The sequence below is a fragment of the Ambystoma mexicanum genome, chromosome 9, assembly GCF_040938575.1.
Source record: "Ambystoma mexicanum isolate Mex_15411 chromosome 9, UKY_AmexF1_1, whole genome shotgun sequence".
NCBI classification, from domain to species: domain Eukaryota; kingdom Metazoa; phylum Chordata; class Amphibia; order Caudata; family Ambystomatidae; genus Ambystoma; species Ambystoma mexicanum.
The window spans coordinates 325,197,374-325,220,278 of record NC_090931.1 but is presented as its reverse complement, the minus strand read 5'-3'; the positions used below and the strand labels follow the sequence as shown (position 1 = coordinate 325,220,278).

General features: G+C 47.1%; 1 protein-coding gene across 2 annotated transcripts in view; it reads right to left on the bottom strand.

Moving 5' to 3' along the window:
* Positions 1 to 22,905, bottom strand: part of SPNS2 (SPNS lysolipid transporter 2, sphingosine-1-phosphate) — a 467,335-nt gene that overhangs the window by 55,573 nt on the left and 388,857 nt on the right. For both annotated transcript variants that reach the window (XM_069614731.1, XM_069614732.1), the window contains exons 10-11: positions 7,216 to 7,314; positions 2,072 to 2,235 (exon numbers count right to left, since the gene is read on the bottom strand). In XM_069614731.1, coding sequence (XP_069470832.1) covers positions 2,072 to 2,235; positions 7,216 to 7,314 — 263 coding nt within the window. The remainder of the gene's footprint in view (positions 1 to 2,071; positions 2,236 to 7,215; positions 7,315 to 22,905) is intronic.

The following is a 22,905-nucleotide window of genomic DNA, read 5'->3' as shown; positions in this document are numbered from 1 at the left end:
CAGGTCATGGCAACATCCGGGACCTTACGATGTACATTTTTGCGACACTCATTCTACCCGACAGGCATTCGATTGTCACACGTTTGCCACCCTAGTGTATCTTCCCTCCTAGAGGCAAGGGAGGGAGATCCTGCAGCGGGCAGCCCGCGTGATCTCTTAATTTGAAATATTCGGCAATATCACCTTTAGAAATCCCCCTCTGAGGATTCCGGTAATGAAGTTTAGAGGTGACCTTTTATCCTCTCCCTGAATACCTCCCTCAATGCCATTCTTTTTCAAAATAACAAAATGATTTTTTTTGTTCATGGGGACTTATTCCCTTTATAATTTCTTGCATATTTTTAATTGACGTTCTAAAAATGTGGGGAGTAGCTTCAATATGTCCCTTGTTTCCAACCTAAAACCCCTTTTTTTGCTGTATTTGGTCTTGTTTCTTCTAAAACATCAATTTCAGTGCTAAGTTGGTAAATGCCCCTTACTGGGGCTCATAGTTCCTTTTTCATACACATTGTGATATAAGGCGCTATGTAGCTAATGTGGCTCACCACACACAGAGTTTTAAATACGACGATTCATTACCCACTTGAATTTTGGGACCTTGACCATTGGCGTTAGTTGTAACGGCACACCATACGAAACCGCGGTGTGCATTTTGGGCTGGCCACAGGCATGAGATGCGTTAATGCCACACTGACACGCACACACGGTGTATTTACGGAAGAAATGAGTGGTAGTCGCTGTTGATTTATGGGTGCACCTAGGCCCTGATTCATGGAATTATTTGCGTGCAAAACAGGAATTTGCATGCCATTCTGCCCCGCAAATCCACATTCGTCATACAAGGATTTGCAGACAGAATGGCTCTCAAATCCCCCTTTTACACGCAAATAATTCCATGAATCAGGGCATGTGTGTGTTGACCATACACTTCAGAGGTATTCTGTATGGAAACGACGGTGCACATGGCATTTTGGTCATGAACATGGGATGCATTCGAATGGGAACATTGGTGCATATGGTATATTGGCCATAGACAGGAGTTGTGCTCTGTAGGGAAACATCTGAATGCATGGTCTGTTGCAGAGGCGTTGCTAGGAGGAGGGTGGAGAAGGGGGGCTATAGCCTGGGGTCTTTTGGTTGTTGCCCCCAATAGAAGCTCAGGTGCTACAACCAAAAGGCTAGGTAGCCCCAAGTCCCGACAGTCCCAACATTAGCGTAGCCCTAGATCTTTTCCAGACCTGGCAACACCCCAGGTCTGTTGACCATTGATATTGGATCGGTAGTGTATGGAAACACTGGTGAGCACAGTATGCTGGCTAATGACATGAGTTGTCTTGTGTATGGCAACGTTGCTGCACATAGTCTGTTGGCTATAGGCATGATAAATAAATAAACAAACAAACATGATGTACTCTTTATGGAAAAATTAGTGAAGATGGTGTGTTGGTCACAGACATGGGGGGTCATTATGACCCAGGCGGTGACCATGGCGCTAATAGCGCCATGGATGGCGCCGGTATTTTACCGATTCCGCCATGGTGAATGGCGGAATTACCGCCCCGTTCCAAGGTTGGCGGGGCGGTAATTCCCCATTCACCATTGGCCCTTCCCCATTTTTGCCCCTGTAGGGCTCAATGGAAATGGGAAAAGCGGTAGTTACGGTACCGCAAATTGCGGTACCATAAATACCTCCAAGGTCCCTTTGCGGGTCCAATCCTTAACGGCTGGTAAAAACCAGCCGTTAAGGTAGGGACCCGCAAGGGGACTTTGTAATTAGGCAGTAAGGGGTTAACGGCGCCGCCACCTTTTACGGGACCGTTAACCCCTTACCGCCTGGGTCGTAATGAGGCCCATGGAATGTGATCTGTATGGAAACAATTTTGAAGATGGTGTGTTGGCCATAGACATGAGATGTGTTCGCCGTTGGTGCATTGGTTCCCATGGTGTGTTGGCCAAAGGCCTATGAGAGAGAGGTGCTCTATAGTGAAACACTGGGTGAATGCCATGTTGGCCGTAGTCATGTGATCCTGTCTTGCATGGATTTGCACAGCGGTACTTTTGGGCTACTTACTGCTGCTCCGCTTTAGCCCGATCCTCGAGGAAGAAGAGGGCGGTGGCCAGGAAAAACATCCCCCCCAGCACGACGACGAACGGGCACAGCATGAGGGCATAGCCCAGACTCAGGAACTCCCAGAGCGGAGACTCGGTGGTGCTCTGCTGTATCAGGTCGGAGATCTAGGGAAAGGAAAGGATCATTAACGCAGGGAAAAATGATGCCTCCTCAAAAAATCTTTCCTCTCCAGCCGCCTAATGGAGCCGGTCATCACCCTTGAGCGGAAAGCATTGTTTGCTGAACGCTCGGCACCCATTGTGTTCTTCAAACTTTCAGACTCATTCCTCATTCCTGCAAGGGACAAGGTGACAAGTCCAGGGAGAAATTAGGCCAGGGATTTGTTTATTTATGTCAACTGGGAATGCAAGCCACATCCTCTAACCGAGTTCCAGTGTCCAACTATGTCCCCCTAATGGACGCTGACTTTGGCGATTAGCGAGGTTATTCCTACAGTATACACATGTTCTTAAACATTTGTGTTTGTTTTCATTTCAGAAACCTATTTGTGGACACACATTTTTTTTATAGAGACAAATTAGTGCCAGTACAAAGGAAAGTTACCAAGATGGTGCCAGGTTTGCTTTAGAAATGTGATGAGGATGTGCTTTAACCTGTTAAGTGTGGCACAGAGGAGAACCTGGTGGATATGGTGAGGCATTTAAATGCCCTTGCTTTGAATAAAGTAGAGGGCAAGCAGAGGGTCTGCAGGGGTGGTTCTAGAATAGTAGGCGATGAGAGGAGGCCTGTTCTGATAGGATCTACGGCAACATCTGGGGGCTCTTTACAGTAGGTGGGCAACATTCGTGGGAGTGCTTACCAGCAGTAGTCATCAGTGTAAAATCATTGCCATGACCCAAAAGAAAAAACCCTAGGTGGAAAGAGGAAGCTGTTGTAGTGTAAGATCAAAGACAGGGTTGGTGATACAACAGAATCCGGGATGTTGCAATTGACATGAAAATTGGCAGCTCAGAACTGGCCCATTCGTCAATATCTGCCATTCATATTTAGGCACCTATGCATCTTCCAGCCAGTCTCAACATAAACCACACAATTAACCGCTCAGCAAGTAAGGAAATCTGTGTTTTGATTTATCAAGCATTAGGACTTTTTGTCCTTAAAGTATAAGACTGAGCAGCATTTTGTTTTCATAAAACACAAATTAAAATTCTGCATGAAAGTCTGAAAATGTGCTATTTCGCCGCAAAATTGATTGAGGGATATTTTGTAGCAAATTCAGATCTTTGAAGAGCAAACCGGTCCCTTTTTAATAAACCAATTTATTTTTGTGGCAAGAAGATTGTTTTTAAACAAGCATCATTTCGTCGTGTTACATGATGAGATCTGTCAATAAAGAATCTTTTTTTTTAAAGAATCTTTTTTTTCAACAAATCATTTGTAAGGAATTGATTCGGTTATGTTTTTTGCCCTTTATTGCAAACATTTCTGATGAAATGGACGTTGTTTGTAACTAGGTGTCAAAGCGCATTCTGTGCCAAAATCTTGTTTGAGGTCAATAAAATGCCCCTAGCTATAGACACAACTTTGCATCTGTCAGACGTAAACAGCTTTCCAATGTTTTGCTCCTTGAATCCTCAGCAGCGCTGGAGGCAACGCTAGATTGCAAAAATATGTGCGCCATGCACCTAGGCAACAACTTTGCACCTTACAGTGTCACTTTTACTGGACTGAACTTAAGTAATACTCCAAATTTCTTGCACTGTTCATCGCTTTAGACACACTTTGGACCCAATTCATGGAATTATCTGCGTGGAAAATAGGGTACTTGCATGCGGAACTGCACGTAAATCCGCCTTCGTCGATTCATGGAATCTAATGCACTCTACTTTTCACTGACTTGTGTGGAATTTACGCTGGCTCGGCACGTCCGTGCAAGCCGTCGAGGGCCTTGCGCAAGACTCCAAGCAGAGCGTGGGTGTGGCTTGTTCAGAGGGCTGGGAAAGGGGCAGAACACCAAAAATGGGGAAGAACTTGCGATAAAGTAGGCGTTCCGTGGGACGGCCTGTGGGTAGACCCTCCCACGCCCATAATTGAGCGGCATGAGGTGTATTCATGAATTTGATCGTGCAATGTCTCGGCTATGTAATGGCCACGCAAGTCCTTCATACGATCCGCCACCCGAAGGCAGGCTTAAGTACACTTGCGCATAGGATTTGCAGCGTGCTGGTGGTGTTGCATGTCGGATTTCGGTGTGTGTATGCAATTGGCTTCCAATGCATTTTAGGGGTGCACCTAAGCAGTGCACAAGGTGCAGGAATGATTTACAGGGGTTCATCCGCAGATTTCCTGAGTTATTGCTGAGTTATGATTTTTTATACGCACGCCTGCTTACTGGGAACCCCATGCACTGTTTAAGGGTGTGTGTATTTGAGCCTGAGGGAGCATGCAAAGGTAGCTGTTCTGGCTGTTTCTGCTTTGAGTGTGGGCGTGTCAGGGGCGGTCCAGGTGCAACTTGAGATTACGGTTACTTTGCGCTGCAGATTCCATGAATACACAGGGCCCGCATTTTCCTTTCCGCACGAAGGCCTGCGCAGTGTCCTTCTCGGCACGCAGCCCTTATGGGATTCCTGCACACATTTCCATGAATCGGGCTCTTTGTGTTGTACGCCATATTTTTAACGAGGTCACTTTCTTCGTTTGCACCTTAATTGTGCATTTTTCCACATGGTCGATTTTGTCGATTTCTATTATATATATGTTGTATCTCTGGGCGTGGTGGGTGGTAGGGTGAGGAGGTTGGGTGGGTTAGATGGGGGATTAATCTAACCGCTATTTTATTTTCAACTAAACGCATACCTGAAAAAAACGTCTATTGTCTCAAACTTCTGGGCAGAGTTCCAGGTTCAACAGAGTTCAACAGAGTGAACCCCAAAAGGTGGTTATCTGGGACCTATTACTCCTGACACTGCACAATGTCTCGTTATTGAAGGTATTATGCAATGCTACTTATCACCTAATTCATTCTCAGTGTGCTTATTCAGTGGGCTTTTTAAGGGTATACAGTGAAGGTCCACTCCCTGTATCCCATGCAGCATGATAACTTCCCCTGTGATTGGATGCAAGTCAGGGTGCATAAGAAGAAGGGTAACTGTGATTGGATGCTGCTTGGAAGAGCTCTAACCTGGCTTTCCTCTTGCTCGCCACCCTCCACCTGGCACGAATTATAAAAACATAGACCCTGTTGTTATTTAGAGCACTGCTTCTCTTACACCTTCTCTTCGATCGAGCACCTTTATCGGGGCAAGACTAACAATGTTCATTCCTCCGCCGAGAATAGAATTAGCCGATCAAATCACCAGTTTCATGCTCCCTCCATCTCAATCATACCATGAATTTGGTCTGTCCCCACATTACTCGGATGCTGTCGGATAGGAATGAGTTTCTTTTTCTCTTTAAATAACACAAAGGATGCTGTGCCCGAGCAGCTCAGATTAAATGAGTGCAAATCCATTGTCTGCAGCATAGATCTGACCCCCGGAGAGACCTGAGGACATGGCTGCCATCCCAAGGGCCTCTATTGACTTAATCGACCCAGAGGAGAGAACCTCACCCGGCTGACAAACTGTTAACCTGTGAGGGGGTTGCAGCGCAGGAGGCTCGGTGAGTGCCTTGCGCATTAGTGCTGCGATTGGTTCCAAGGTGCACTCAGCAGAGCGGAAATAGCTGAAAGCGCACCGGCTGCATGCCAGGCACAAAATGGCTGCCCTGGTACCGACGCCGTCAGCAGTTCCTAACAGATGGCACTGGGAAAGCATTCAGGCCCCCCTCTAGGGAGGAGAATCGAAACAACCTAATGCTGCTAGGATACGGAATGGATGCGTGCAAGAGAGGCCAACACCCCCCCGCCCCCCACCACGTCTCCAAGGCCTGCGAATCCACAGCAAATTCACGGGCTGTGTATATGGTGAACTGCTGCCTCAAATAGGCATATTTAACGAGAATGGCATTACAATTGAGGAAAAATGTACCAAGAGCCGGAGGAAGGCTTCGACGCGCGCCAAAAATACCGGTGACAAGTCCAAAACTGGAATAATGCTTTTATATAATGGAACAGTGAGCTCCATTGCTCCCCAGTGCCTCTGACACAAGTCTGTTTATTCTTATTTTTGTAAGGTTATAACCAACACAGCGACAACAATCACATACACTTACTGTCCCACCACTGTGTCTTTTCTCTGTCTCCAATGGCCTCAAGTGATACTACCAAAGAGCTGGTTAGAAAAATGTGTCACTTTGCAGGCGATATTATAGACTTCTAGATCAAGGGAAGAGTCGTTATCGTGGGATAATGACCTGCCACCAAGTTATGACGAGAGGCGAAGTTTAAGGTCATAAATCAGGGAAGGGTCTGTATCCTAAGCAATAATGACCCCTGTAGAGGTATATAATGCTATTAGCAAGTGCTGGTAATAGTGATCTAGGTTTTGGAACTGTGGTGGTGAAGTAAACAATGCTAGTTTAGTAGTGAGTAAAGTAAAATTACAAATAGTGTTAATACTTTAAATGTGGTTTCATTTTGTTGTATTTATATAATTATGTTCTTTTGATAAAGTAAACATTTTAATAGTGACCTTTGTTTAACTGGAACGGTTTTATCATGAGAACGTATTGGATTAATGTACCTGAAAATTGTTAAACTGTAATAGAGTGCAAGCATTTTCCATATTTTAGCTTTCACTTTTGTTCATGAAATGGGATGTTGACTGTCATGCAGAAGATGCAGTGACAAAAGATACCAGCAGAGAGGTGTCTTGTTGAGAGAAATATTTCTGGGAGAATACGTGCGTTTCTTGAATGCACATGCTTTCTGCTGTTCCTCTGTCCCCCTCAGTGATCAGAATAATAGGAAGGCAGTCTCCAGCACAATGGACTACATACCAAGAATTCTGATTAGCCCAGAGTAGGTCAATAATTAATTCAATGTGCTAATAATTGTTATGATAACCAGTGAGTTCTTATGACGTGTGATTGGCCAAGAGTCAGTCAATAGTGTCCAATGCTGACTGAGTCTCACGCTCTGCAGTCAACAGTGGACATTGCCACATTACACCTAATTTGCAGGTAGGTAACTATATGATACTTACAAATCCAATCAAGTATGGGCTGCCAGCGTCCCCCAACAGGTGCGAAGCAAAACTCTGCAGTGCAACGGCAGTCGCGCGACGGGTGGGGATCACCACATACTGCAAAAGAAGTAGACAAGGAAATGAAAGGTGGACAACAATTCTCGCCTAACTCTCTGAAATATGCCATACATCCACTCTGGACCTCTTCTCAAAACTTCCCTCTTGCTGTTTATTAAATATTGTTGTATGTTGCTAAGTACATCAGTGCATGCACAGTCCCCTTTTTATTTCTATTTGTTCACACAATACCCTCTTGGAATGTTTAAGAACACACACATAAAGACCAAAATGTCTACACCTCCTTGCAGATCTATGTTCACATACCCATAGTATTCTTAGTATTATATGAACACATGACTAGTCCCATTTCTATTTCTATGTGTACACATACGTGTGGTCTGTGCTCACACATAGCTAATTTTGCATTAAAAAAAGAACACACCCAGCTTCCTATATTTGTACGTGTCCACGCATGATTAATGAATGCAAATATTATTATTGTTATTTTTATCATTATTATTCTATTTATTGGGTGTGGTCCTAGTTTGTGGAAGCAAAGGGGTGCTTTACAAGTCATAGGGGGAGAACACAGTGAGGAAAGCAGAGATAAGGGGAGCCAGGAGCAAACAGTGGATGAGGGCAGGTCATTTGGCAGCACGGGATCTACAAGCAACCATGGGAGAAACCTGGGGGAGCAGATCGCCCAGTCTCAGGTTAGGAGGAGCATGTGTAGACCTACGTGTTAGGGTGGAGCCATTCCTTGAAGAGGAGAGTCTTCCGCTCCTTTCTGAAATGTAGAAGCGAGGGGGCGAGTCTCGTGCTGATGGGGAGGAGGTTCCAGAGTCTGGGGGCGTAGATAGAGAAGGCCTTGTTCATTGTGTGTTTGCACACAGCACTTATTGCCAAATATCCTAGAACCTGTGTCAATGAGGAGCAAAAGTCTTATGAGTGGCACGACTTTGCACCTGGGGGCGATGAAAAAGGAGGGCCTCCCTTAAAATGTGATGAGGTGCCGCTGATATTCCTGCTATCCAGAGACGTCGAGAGGCTCTAGACCGATCTGGGGGCCACTGAGATGAATGGTGGGGAGGCTGCACTGTGGGGGCTGCAAGGGTGCCCCTTACGCCCATACTTTGCAGAAGGATGGACACGATAGCTTGCTCAGCCCAATGTGACAGCGATTGGCAAACTTTTCAACCAGATAGATGCAGATAGGGCAGACCTTAGGTATCTGGAGGCGAGTGCGTGAATGTCATGCTTTTGTGACACGCCGTGGCATGCACAAGTTGCATTCCATTCATCCATCAGTCCATTCAACAAACCTCACGCATTCGTTGAAGACTGGATAAAACGTCCTGCACCTCTGAGTTGGGACGGTAGGGTCATGAAGTTGAACAGTCTTGACTAGTAGTTCTGGATGAATTAGTTTGGGAATAGCTCGAAAATCCTACATTTTGAATGGCTAAGAGTTTGTGCTAACTTTTCAAATCTTCCAAATTTCTCGAAAATCCTACATTTTGAATGGCTAAGAGTTTGTGCTAACTTTTCAAATCTTCCAAATTTCCATCCAAACATTTGAGGTTCACCCCGTTGAGGGTCCAAAGGGACTCTGTGAGGGAGAGCAGGCTGCTGCAATCCTCCCAAGGGCCCCATATTTAAGTAATGTCCCACTGACCTACAGATGCCCGGTTCCAAAGGACCATGGAGCATGTCCAACTATTTTTCTGTTTCTTGAGGCGCTCTGGGGGATGAGGGCCGTTTTCCAGTGATAAAGTCACTTGAGAAAAGGTCAATAGGGAGCGACATTTCCCTAAATTTGCACTCTGACGAAAATCAAGCACGTTCCCAAAATATTCTAGGACTGGAGTTAGAACAGTAAATAATACTCATCCTAGAATATGTCAGGAAGGTTTTAGGGGTGCAGGGAAAAAAATGCCGACCCAGTGACTTTTTCCCAGTGGACATTTTCACATAGAACGCGAGGGGCTGCCGGGTTGAGCCCCACAAAAAAAGACCGCAAATATTCATGGCTCACTGAACTTTGAAGGTACATTTCTGGGGGTGGCTCACCAGGTATTATTGAATTGTGTTGATGTGTACTTTTCAGTGTGATCATTTCACGGTCCAGTGTTGCACAGCAGGCTTTACTGGGGGCTGAAGGAGAGTGTCATCTGTATTTTATAATGTGTCTGGTCGTTTATCCATCCGTCTCGTGGATGGTCAAGCTGTGATCCCTAAGGTTAGGGGAAAATGGTGTTTTGCAGTCCCCTCGTTTGAGCCTGAAATTAAAGGCAAAGGGACGTTGATCTTGCATTTGTGTATTTCGTGATTATGAGTATTTCCGACCAGTTCTGGCCATCAGCCTGCAGAAATGCACATTTGCAAAGGCTCAGGAAGGACCCTGTCGAAGGGTTAAGTAAGCAGAGCAAGGATTGGCCGAGGAAGCTGTTCTTTTCTCTTTTTACTGCTCTATTTGCCAAGACCCCTTCGTCGTTGAGGATCAGGTAATCTCTTACGTGTTGCAACCCTTGCCATTTTTGTATCTTCATTGGCGTCCCTCTGGCAAGTCCAGTGACAAAGACTGACCATTAGCCACACGAGTCCGGGCACTGGCTTCCGGAATGATGGAGTTGGGTCCAAAGAAAAGGGCCTTCTGTTGGCCAATCATGAAGGCCTGGAGACTGTGCTGCGCGCCCCGTCTAGCTCCAAACACTAGCACGGGATCCTTGCACGCTGATGACTTCATCTTCCGTTTTTGGCGATGTTTCTGCTTAGATTATACCTCTGAGCATGGCATTTTCCTAAAATGGCGCGGCTAGAGGAATGCATAAGGTCCTTTATAGGTTTGCGCCTTGCCAATTTTGCGTGCACATAGCGGGGGACCCTTTTTTCGACCGAGACACTATCCTACACATCGCACCGTAAAAACTGCATTACAAGCCACACAGAAGAGCTTAGAGATTAGCCAGTGTGCTATCCACCCCGCTCCCTCCAACACACAACCCAAAGACTATACAAGCCCGCGGGGCTAGCCAACTTATAGACAAACCCAACATAAGTAACACCCGCATATAACAAACATCCCAGACACTGGACCTTACCCAAATGGATACAAAAAGCCAGTGCACACAACCTTAAATACTAGCCAATCTACACATAAAGCATGCTTATCCCCCTGACCCCCCCTGACATAACTAACATTCACATTGGGAACAACCCCAGACACTGGACCTTACCCATACAGATATAAGTCAGAGAACACAAACTTAAATACCAGCCGATCTACAAATAACCCCCCCACCCCGAATATAACAAACATTCAAAGAGAAAACAACGCAGGCACTGGACCTTACCCATACGGATACATGCCTGAGAACACAACCTCAACCAGCCGATATACCCATAAAACACGCAGCCACCCCCCAGCCCCTCAACATAACAAACATTGCAATTGAAAACAAGCCAGACACTGGCTCTTACCCGTGTGGATACAACAAGCCATAGATCGCAACCTTAAATACCAGCCGATCTACACATAAAACATACAGACCCCCTCCCGCACAACAAACATTCAAATAGAAAACAACCCATGCATTGGCCCTTACCCGTGTGGTACAACACGCCAGTGCACACAACCTTCAATACCAGCCAATCAACACATAAAACACACAGACACACCCCAATATAACAAACATTCAAAGAGAAAACAACCCAGCCACTGGACCTTACCCAAACGGATACAAGCCAGAGAACACATAACACATACAGACCCCCCTCCCACCGCACAACAAACATTCAAATAGAAAACAACCCATGCATTGGCCCTTAACCGTGCAGATACAACACGCCAGTGCAAACAACCTTAAATACACAGACCCCTGCCTCCCCCCCACCCCTACCATCAACCACCTGCAAGCCAATGCACACAGACACCAGTTTCTCCTGTTCCTGGCCCTATCCTATCGCTCTACCCTCCCTAACCAATCCATCCTCTTTCTTGCAGAGGCACGTGAGCGCCTGCAGACTGCCCCTGGCTGGTAGCGGTCGCGGTACACGTGAACATAACATAACATGAGAACAGCAGCCGATTTAGGGTGTGCAGCGTTGTATCCTGATTCCAGAAGAGAGCTAATTGAATCCAGGCGCGATGGTTAAGGGGTTCTCCTCCGAGGCACAGGAAGAGCCCTTGCGGGCAGCCACACGGCTGCCTGTGGAGGCGTGTGGGCAGCTCCTGGCCGCCTGTGCGCACACTGGGCGGGTTGGCCAGGGGCTTTGAGGATGTGCGGGAAGGGTGATGAGCCGGCTCTGGTGAGCCTCACTCTCTAAATAGAGCTGTGGTGACGTGGGCTGTATTAGAGCAATTCCGTGTTTCTTGCTAACTGAGGAAATGCACTTAAGAGGGCAGGGCGTGCCAGCCTGCCTTGTTCTGGTTTGGTTTGACCTTTGGTGCGTGGGGGTGTATGTCCTGCCTACGTGAGGAGAGACCGCCAAAGACACGTCCTGACCATCCCTTGAAACCTTGCAGGAGCGAGTCCATTGTCCCAAATGTAATGTAGCCATTTCTGTTTCCACCCAAGACAATGGGGCATGGAGTCGACCGGGCATCGCTGGCGGCATGGCGGACATTTGGGGAACAATGGGACACGGCTGACCTTGGTGCTCTGGCAGACGTGCCAGACGGCTGCACGTGCCCTGCTTCTGCGTGCAGGAAAGAGACACATGTAACAATGTGAAGTGATACTGTTTACGGGAATGCTCGCGAGGACACATTGGCCAGTAACCTGGCACGTAAATAGACACAGCACAGCTATTGATCTTATGCGGCGCGGCCTTGTAATGCTCGGGGCATTGTATTACTCAACGTGGCACTGAAGGATTTCTTTGGAGCGTTTCCCACTTCTTCATAGAGTTCCAGACTCTGCCTACTTGCCAGGCCATTCGAATCTTTCAAATAGACAGACAAATGTGGAACTCATGGGCGTAATTTTAGGGGGAGAGAAGGGTGGTTGTCCCCCCCAACTTTTGTGGCACACCATTTTGTCACACTCAGTTGGCAGGGGACCCTTTAATTTCGATGCCACTGGTGGAACTTTATGTTCGCATTGTGAATATGCCGGGCCGTCCTTAGGGCAGGGCAGGCCGGGCGACCGCCCAGGGCGACATTAGCCCCCCTCCACGCCAGCCCGAGGGAGAATTTCAAGGGCTCTCCTGGCTGGCGTAGTGGGAGAACGCGCAGCAGCGTCCTTATTGTTATTAAATGCGCCCACCGTTTAATAACAAGAGGATGCTGATGCAAAAGCATCAGCACCCTATTACCTCCCCGCTCCGACGCGGGAGCGAGGCCGTTTTCATTAGAATAGGGCGCTCATGCATTAGCATGGGCACTCTATTCCAGTAATTAACTCCCTGCTCAGGTGCCGGAGCAGGGAGTTAAAAAGAAAATTGATGCCCCTACCTTCCGCCCCCGCATTAACCAGGGGCACGTGAGGAGGGGGGGCACTAAATTTTTCTTAAACCACCGGGGGCGTTGGCCCTGTTAAGGCCGGCACTGCCCGCGGGGTCCCATATAAGATGAGCCCTGATTCTAACCATTAGCCCTCTCCAGCTCCTCTTATGCACCCCGACCCCTCTCAGCGCACAGTGCTCTGCTGCCCCTGAGCAATGTTTGCGCGATATAACTACCATATGTGTAAAAACCAACATGCATCTTAATTATGCTTTGCTTATTCACGCCTTCCAATTGCAAAAGGACTGTTGCACTCAGCGTGACTGATGAGAGCTGAGTGTGAGTGAGTGCTGCACGTGTGTCAGTGGGTGCTCGGATCTGAATGGTGGTGCGTGAGCCACTGGGCGTTTCCCATTGTTACATGTAGCAGCCGCTTTATGCCCACGTGCATGGGACTTCACTGCTACCAGGATAGCGGGTGGACTCAGTACTTTGGGTGCATGGGTACAAACTGCTGACCTTGGGCAGAGACTGGGGGTGGCCCTTTTATGACAGTGGCTTCTTTTAACGCAGACTTGTCCAAAGTTATGTCATGGAAACCAAAACAATATTCTCCTGATGCAAATGCAGAGCTGCCACATATATGACGGTGCAAACTCGACACACACTCACATTTCCCAATTCAGAATTACCAGAGGCCTTGCTCATTTCTGGACTAAGCAGTTTATTTGTTTATTTATCGGTCATTTGTTAGGCGCTCATACAATTAACAAATACTGTTTCAAAGCGCCATACTTGTTCTACAAAGCTGCACTTCACCGAAGAGCTTTAGTTACAATGAAAAAAGGGGATATGTTTGACTCCATTCGAGTTCAGTTTAGCTGGTACTCTGCACATCAAACAGCTGTAGGGTTTTGCCGGGTAACATGGTAAACACATGGCGAGTTTCAGCACGGCGTGGATGGGATTTCGTCAATCCAGTGTGTGATGACTTTTCCAGAATACACGTATTTCAGCGGGCAAAATAAAGCGTCCCCCGGGGAACGAGCCACACCTACAATGAAAGCTGGACCAGAGTTCCTCTTTCTATTTTTCAGTCAACAATTACACATGTGTTCGTCCCAGGTGGGGCTCGTCTATGTTATTATGCATTAAGAGTGATGGCACGTGGGGAGTGGCTAATAGCAAACACTTCCAATGCAAAGGCTAGTGATTCAAATAGAGGAAACTGAGCTTTTCCCAGCGTCTGTTTAAGAGAAAATCTGGAATGTATTAATGATTGGGAGGCGCACACTGTCTGCGTAATTAAAAAGCGACAAGCAGCACGGACATAAACTCCACTGTGATTTGTGCTACAAACGTGAGCTACCCCAAGAAAACATGTACAACTCACACAGACACCCCTGTACCCATTGATCAACACATTCATTGAAAGTGCTTTTTGCCGGTTGCTGTTTTGTTCGAAGCCGGCTTATCATGTTCTGAGACCCCGATTCAATATTGGCTTTTTAGCGAACAGAGCAATGCATTCTGGAACTTGCAGTTTTGCCTTGCCGGTAATAAGTGTGTGCCTCGATTTTCAGCTTATTGCCCAAGACTGTATTAGGGGCAATTATTGAACCACTCATTTGCAAAGAATATAAACAGTTAACTCTAAATGCATACATTAGTAGCAATTATTATCTTTCCTTCATTGTTACCTGAGCATTCGATGAATAGTACTCCATCCCATATCTGAGTATTATTTACCCTGATCTATGAGGTATCAGTGATAATGTCGCCTGGGAAAAAGTCGCCAGGGGGTGACATTGCCTCAAATGTGCACTCTGGCCAAAATCAAGCATTTTGCCCAAAAATTGAACCCATCCTAGAATATTTGGGGAAGGCTTTTAGGGGTGAAGGGCAAAGGTTGTCTACCCGGAGATCTTTTCCCAGGGCACATTATCACATGGGACCATCCATTAGTAGTTCCAATTGGTAGGGGGCACTATCGTTTCATTGAGGCTCTTAATGACACCCACAGCCTCATCGCTATTTATTTATTTATTGTCCATTTGGACGGCACTTATACATCAAGTAAATTGTGTTTCAAAGCACCCACAGGGCAACAGGGAGGGGACATGGGGATGAAGAACAAATACAACAGTGTAGATAGAGGCGGACCTACTAGGCCGTGTGAGTATTCGCAACATGCAGGGAAATAGAGGGTTGAGGGAGTGGGTGGGGGGGTGTAAGTGCTCGCTGTATCAAGAGCTAAGGAGTGAGCAGCTGTAAGTGCATAGGTGGAGTGGTCAGCCGCAAAAAAATAAGTGCAGTGCAGGCTTGTGATGACATAGGCAGTGGGTGCCAAGGCAAAGTGTTGGAGGTGGGGGCTGTAGGCGATTGGGTGTGGTAGGCCAGAACCTGGGAGGACATATAAGGGCCATGGCCACCAATCTCAGCAACTGTGGGATTTAACAGAGGCGGGTTGAAGGGAAGCGAAGGGAAGGAGGAGGTGAAAAGGAGAGTCTTGAGGCTCTTGCTGAATTTTCAGAGATCCGGCTCAAGACGAAGAGGAAGGGAGAAGCTATTCCATAGGAGGGAGACAGCTGAAGAAAGAGATTGGCCACCATCTCGCTGTTTAGCAAAGCGCTTAACACACAGAGAGTTGGTGCCGGAGGAACGTAAAGATCTGGAGGAAGAGTATTTAGTGATAGCAAGTTGTAGATAGAGTGGTCCCCGGCCCCAGACATTATGAATGATGCAGAGGGATTTGAATTTGATCCTTACAATAAACAGGAGCCAGTGGAGAGTTTTTAGGGCTGGAGAGATGCGGTCCCTGGGCTTGAGGTGAAGGATAGGTCTTCCAGCCCTATTCTGGATTAGCTGGAGGGGTCGTAACGAAAAAGAGGGTAGATTAAGGGAAAGGCTATTGCAGTCGTCTAGCCTAGAGAGAACCAGCGCTTTAGAGACATTGAGCTTCTGGGGGAAGGTGAGGAAAGGAAGCATTCCTTTGAGGAGGTGGAGTTGAAAGTGGGCCTTCTTAGCAAGGTCCTGAATGTAAGGGATGAAGGAAAGAGAGGAGTTGAAGATGACTCCAAGGATTCTAGTTTCAGAAGAAGGAGAGCGGGGAGAGCCCATAGAAGATGGCCAGAGTGAGGGACAGAAAGAGGGAGCAGGAGTCCCAATGGGAATAATCTCAGTCTTGCTGGCGCTGAGGCAGAGATCATTGGAGGCACCCCAGGACTGGATGGCAGAAAGGCAGAGGAATGACTGCGGAAGTAAGAGAAGGATCAGCGGGAAGTTTGAAGAAGAGTTGTTTGTCATCTACATAACACCGGAGGTTTGGGGAGAAGGTGGAAATGAGATGTGCAAACAGAGAAAGGTAGTTGTTAATGAGCCAGGAAGAGAGAGGTTGGAGCCCTGGGGGATGCCGTGGGTAGAGAAAGAGGTGGGTGGAGGAGAAGGAGCCCAGAATAACCTGGGACGGATGGTCACTAAGGAAGGAGGTCAGCCAGTCCAGTGCCTGCTCTGAGATACCAAGGGTATCCTGGAGTCATTATATGAGGATTGGGTGGTTGACCGTGTCAAAAGAAGAGGAGAGATCTAGTAGAATGAGGACAGTTGGAGAGTTGGAATCAAGAGATGCAAGCAGTTCCTCACTGGTATTCAGAAGAGCAGTTTCCATGCCTCTGGATTCTCAGAATCCAGATTGATGGTCGTGGAGGCAACCAACAAGTTCAGTGTGCTGGGTCAGTTGGGGGAAGACCAGCTTCTCCAGGAGTTTCCCAAGGAGGTGGGTGATAGATATGGGGCAGTAGTTGGCTGGACAAGACCGATCTGCAGAAGGAGTTTTCAGGAGGGGGCACACAAGTGAGTGCTTGAGGGATGGGGGGTGGAAGATCCAGTAGCAAAAGAGTTGTTGCAGAAATCAGCAAATGCAGGGGCAAGGGAGCCAATAATGTCCTTAATGGTTCTGGCGGATCAAGGGGAAACTTATTTCGATCGGACAACTTTGGTGACCTCATCAGGTGTGATAGGAAAGAAGGAGGAGAGAAAGGCAGACGGAGGATGGAAGGCCATAGGAGGCAAGGGTGTGTGTGAGGGGAGGGATAGAGGGATGCAAGGGTTCTCAGAATTTTTTGAGTTTTTGCAGTGAAGTGTGTGGCCAGTACATTGCAAAGGGCCTGGGAGAGAAGAGGTGAGGAGTCTGCGGAGGGGTTGGCTAGTTCCCTGCAGATTTTAAAGAGTTGAGCCGTGTTGTTGGATGCAACCATCCAGATGACACTGCTACCATCAATAGTATGTACAACACTATTCAAAACTGGATGTTCACTCACAGCCTCTGTCTGAATGACGACAAAACAGAACTACTCATTGTTGGTTCACCCCACCGCCTCAAAAACCTAGACATGGCCTACTCTTCATTTCCCTTCAATAGCACTGCAATACCTGTCCCCAAGCAGGCCAAAACTTCGAGGGTATAGCTGGATGCAAAGCTATTCACGACGAAGCACAATAACACCTTTGCCTCATCCACAGTTTAGACCTCCAAACTAATTTCCTTGAGTAGACAATTTCTCTCACCAAGTGACTGTCTCACGCTCGCAAGAGCACTTCTACTTAGCAAACTGGATTACTGTAATGTTATCCTCACGGGCAAGTCGGCAACCAACCTGACCAAGCTCCAACTCTTCCAAATAAAGTCCTGCGCGAAGTATTGGGGCTTCGCCACTCTGACCATATTACACCAACACGGCGACATGCCCACTGGCTTCCCATCAAAGCCTGCATTGACTTCAAAACCCTGGCCGTTGCTCACCACTGCATCTACTAAAAGCCCCCCTCTAACCTGAACAATAGCATTGCCAAGAGACCGGTCATTCACTTTGATCATCCAGCAGCCTCGCCTTCGTCAATTCTCGATTCAAACATGCCAGAGCAGGTTTTCGGCATCACAGCGCCACCCTCCAGAACTCACTACCTCCTACCATCAGAAATGAACACTGCTTCCCTGCCTTCAAGAGATTTTCGAAAACCTGGCTTTTTCGCAAATATGACTAGTAATGTTTTGCTATTTGATGTCCTACTTTCTTGCGTGAAACAAATGTTGTGATGCCCCTGGATCTGGGTGTTGCACAAAGGCTATAAATAAATAAATACATAAAATAACACTCTTTAGAGCCCCCTGGCATGGGGGCATATTTTATCTTTGTAGTCATGGCCAAGGAGAGTTGTTGTGCGACATGCACCCTGCTAGAAACCAGGCAAGCATCAAAGAAGCAAAGTGTGCGCTGACCTTTCACGACAGAAAAATGCTGCATGTCTGCTGGCATGCGAAGGCGGAGCCTTTTAACGCCATTGTTTACAGTGTCAGCACAGCAACATTATAACATATTGAAGATTCCCTTCGCCAGGGGGACCTCATCACTAGCCTTTAAGAATGCTTTCACCAAAACCCTGTCTACACAACGTAGTCACGGAAGGACAAATCTGCCTAAAAGTCTGGATTCGAATTTTTGTCCAGAAACTCTTTGGCCTTCATTACGAGGTTGGCGGTAACACGCCGGTGCGACCCGTGGGTTGCTGCCAACCTTGTAACTCTGAATCTGGCACCTGACTTCCTGGTGCCACCAGGACTTTACAAGTCTGGCGGCGCGGGAAGTCACATGCCGGATTTTGTAACTCCCTGCTCCCATAGAGTCCATTAGGAATCTATGGGAGTGGGGAGACAGAAGCACCGGTACTGTGACAAGTCTACCTACCAGGGCCGCTGCACCCAGCTGGTCAGCCCTGTCAGGGGCGACGGCCCTGGCAGCAGACTCATAGTGTGGTGGTATGGAAACAAGGTTGCCGGTAAGCTTACTGGCACCCTTGTTTCCGGACCGCCACACTTGGAATGAGACCCTTTGTTTTATCCAGGTTGGACAAACATTGCAATGCACGTTTGCATTTGGCAATAGATTTTTGGTCTGCCAATCAGATTAATCCGTTTGTTGTTTGTTCACTTTTGTAAACTGAAGTTTTGTTATATATGTATTTATTTCGTGGCAGTAGGCGATTGTCATGACAGTCATTCTATGGGTAATTCTCCTTGCAGTTTCCTTTTGTGTGGACTGATGGATGTAGGTTCTACAGAGTTGGCCATGCCAATCCTCTTCTGCGCATGGCTGGACCGGGGTCCTCTAGCGTCTGCCGTGCCGGCCCTCCTGAATGTAAGCAGCGTTCTCTGCTAATCCCTCTGAAGGTATGACTAGACATAGTTCTATGGCAAGATTGCCCATGCTAGTCCTTCTTAAAGTATGGCAGGACCGGGTTCCATGCTAATCATTTTGAAACTAGGGCTGGACTTGGTTCTAAGGGAGTTTCCCATGCTGGACCTTCCGAACGTTTGACTGAACAGGCACTTAGAGACGTTGCAAAACTAGTCCTTCTATAAGCGTGGCTAGACTGGATCCTATGGGGAGTTTAGATGAAAGTCCTTCAATAACTAGAGCTGGACTGGGTTCTTGAGGGATCACATCATGTTAGTCCTTCAGGAAGTATGACTTGACCAGATACGCCACCGAGAGGCTTCTAGGCACTGTAAACAATAATGTAAAGTTCGTGAAACGGGATCCTGCTGCCTGCTGGCAGGCATCCATCTGTCTTCTAATCTAAAAATAGATGGTTGTAGCCGATGTGGATGGTGGTAGCGAACTCTAGAGTCCAGTAGCCTGGGAAACCAATACCCTGCTCCCATTTTGGACCTTAAGGAAGGAAAGAGTTTAAAACGAGACACCAGGGCAACCATCGCATCCGAATGAGAAATGGAAGGCTAGACTGACAACGGGCTTCTTTGAAGATGACTAGAGATTTGAAGGTGCAGCAATGTGTTTTCAGCGGTGCAGCCGGTGAAGCAGACGCAGCACTGCATTCAGCACTTTCTGGAACTTTCTAATCAGTACCACTGCCAGACCCATTAAAAACCTACTGGTGAGGTCTAACTGAAGTAAAAAAAAAGGTGCACTCCACGGTGGCTTGTTGTGCACTCATGCAGAACTCTGACCTCAGTATTTGTTGGCTGGGAATTTATCGCCTGTGCAGTATTCTCTTTCTTTGTGTATGTGGGATAGTGGGGGGGGGAGGATCTCATGCATGTCCTTATATCAAAACGGTTGACCCGGCTGGGTGGTCTGGCCAACCAATGACAGCTCAGATAATGACTCTTCTCAACACTCTGGCCCGAGACGAGCAGCCCTAATGTTGCCTGCCCTGCCTGTAATGGCCGGCTAAGGAGTTGCCTCTAAAGTTGGCCGGCCTCATGGTCCATGGCATCCCTGGCACTCGCAATACCGACACAGTGCTGATGATGGGCCCGGGCTCTCTAACTTGGCAGCGCAGCTCTTTTTGTACTTGTTCACAGGGAGCGATTGAGCAGTGAACACACAGTAACTTTAAAGGGAATTGACATCAGTGTTGACTAAGCGCAAACTCTTGCAGTGTCTACCGTGCTAAAATGGCTGACATACAATATAAACCCTGGGGAGAGTCAAGCTAATAATCTCGTTGCACCCGCTACGTGTCATGATGTAGGATGGACTACTATCAGGCAGTAGCCCACCATGATTGGCCAACCAGAGAGGCAGGTACAGGCACTAGTGAAGGGGAACCCATTGATTCCTCAATCCCACACTGACCCCTGAAATTGGACCAGTTTGTGCAATCAGCGGCAGGCTTTCCACCCAGCCACTTGCTTCAGCAGCCCACACTGAGCATTCAGGTAGCCAAATGGTGTGCGGCCCTTACGCAGGAGGGTCTGCAGGAATCCAGGTGATATCCCTGGATGGATGGGTTTTGGGGGGGTTATGGAATTGTGCTGGCTCTGGTGCTTTGACCACAGAACTTAACCAGCAAAAAATGGAGGGTGCTGTTCCAAGGCTCCCAGGCCAGGATGTGAGGGGGGCAGTTCCTTTGCCTTGTTTCTCTGGCATTCTGTAAACAGATAAATGCATCCAGAAAACCAAGCATATATGAGTTCAATTTTCTATAAATCCCCTGGACCCTGTGAAGGTTGTCTAGGTGTGTTTTTTTAAATTTGTTTCATATTCAGGCTTTCTATTGCGCGAGTTCTGATATTTCAAGAGATTAATCAACCAATGTCCTCATCGTTTTATCTGTACACATTTTTTAAACACTCATTATAGAAGCAAATGTGTTACTAAATTAGGTGTGTGCTGTGCAGATGTCACATGGCGTACTTTTACCGCTGTTTTGCTATCACTCACAGATACCTGCTGCATTCAGATGTGAACACTGGGACTATTTTTGATGCTGCAGTGACGTAAATCACCCATAATGCTAAAACCAGAGATGGAAGTTGTTAGAATGGATTTCTAAACTCTGTCTTGGAGCACAGATGTTTAGGAGGCCACCCTAGTTTAGTGAACCAGAGAACCTTCTGGACAATGCCAGACCAATCACGGTAGCTTGGCAGGCGTTCAAGACTAAAAGTCTCTTGAGGGGTGAGAGTGATCAGAAGCCCACAATGAGAACGCACAGTAAAAATCCCATTACAGTAAACTGCTGCCACCAGTTCATCCTAGGCACACTTGAATATTCAACAAAAATTCCTTAGAGGATGTCTAGGGCCATAAAATAACAGGACCCCAGTGCACGGTACAGTAAGGTACTTTGCAGAATGATACAAATTTAACAAGAAATGGCAACATAGTCAAAGACTAAGGGAAACATAGTTTCCCAGTACCGACAGTCTGAAAGACATGTTAGTTTGATGCTTTTTCTGTCTCCGAGTAGAATCGGCTTAGGCCGGACATTCAAGCACTGCAAGTTTCCCTAGTCACAGCGAGGTAGGCAGGCAGGCAGGCTCCCAAAGCACAGTTACCTTGCACATTTGTGCTTGTTAAAGTGAGCAACACAAAGTGCCCATTTAAAGATTTATTTATATCCATGACGTCTATCTTGACAAGCAAAAAAATAAAGTTGTATTATGTCACTAATACACATGTTTCAAGATCATGAATAATGACGAGCTGGAAGTTTGCGACAAAGAATCTGCATATTTATCCTCGGCTGGGAGGAAAGCTCAGGGGCAACGTGTGTCTTGAAAGCAAGACATTGCATAGCAACACAGGTTCGATTCCCGGTCTCATGCTTAGAAACTGGTCTCCGGTATTATGCGCATTGTGAAAGGACAATTGTAATACACAACTTCTTTTATTACATGTCGTAAGCCACTGAAAGCTTAGTGGGGTTAACTAGATTTTTCAGGTTGGCATTATCTTGCATTCTGGGACTTGCAGTTTACCATTCAGGATGTGAAAACGAAAGCCACAATGATAAAACAAAAGAATAACATGTTGTTATAAGGGTTTATACGTTGCCATGTGGCTTTATTATGCAATTTGCAAACTCTTTAAGGCATTATTACTGTAGACCTGGAAATCCAACAATTTGGGCCAAAGTTTGTGATCCTGGTTAGCCCCCCCACCCTCACTCGACACCTTATCATGCCCCCGGTGCAAATCTCCCCAATCCCCAGCCCACTCTACACCCCTAGCCTGTCCCTGCCTCCCCCCGCCATCTGTCCGACCATCCCATTCCCTCCTTTTTGGATGCCGAGTACCACTAGTTCCTTTTTTCCACTTCCACCATTGGCGAAAACCTCCAGTCATGTCACTCCAAGCGCGTGGGACCTCTCAGATGCCACCTAAAGAGTCCAGGGCTTCAAAATACATTTTTTACGGAATCGTTTTTAACACGTTCCTATCAAAAAGCTAAATATATCGTTCCCCCCACAGCTCTTAGGGACGTTCTCCCTGAGCCGCTGTTTGTTCGGTTATCTTTAAGGAACGCACGATTTCAGCTATTTCTGGGAAGGCTCTGTGGGGAAATGTAGCTAGAGCTGGAGAGCGGTGAAGAGACACAGCCTAGTGCTGCCGCTATAAAGCCTCAATTTTTGACTCTGGCGCTGACGGCTCCTACAATGCCCGGGGGGGCTTTCCCTGAGCTCTTTTCAGTATGACTCACGGCACTTCTGTTATGAACTAACAGTGTTTATTTTTATGATTCAAATTATGAAGCAAGCACTGACAAAGCCAATAGTGCAGGCATTATGAAGCACACACATTTATTTATTTATTGGGGATTTATAATGCGCCTAAACAGCAACAAGGTGTTTCAAGGCGCAACAAGGAGGAAAAACAAAAACGGTCCTCCTAGGC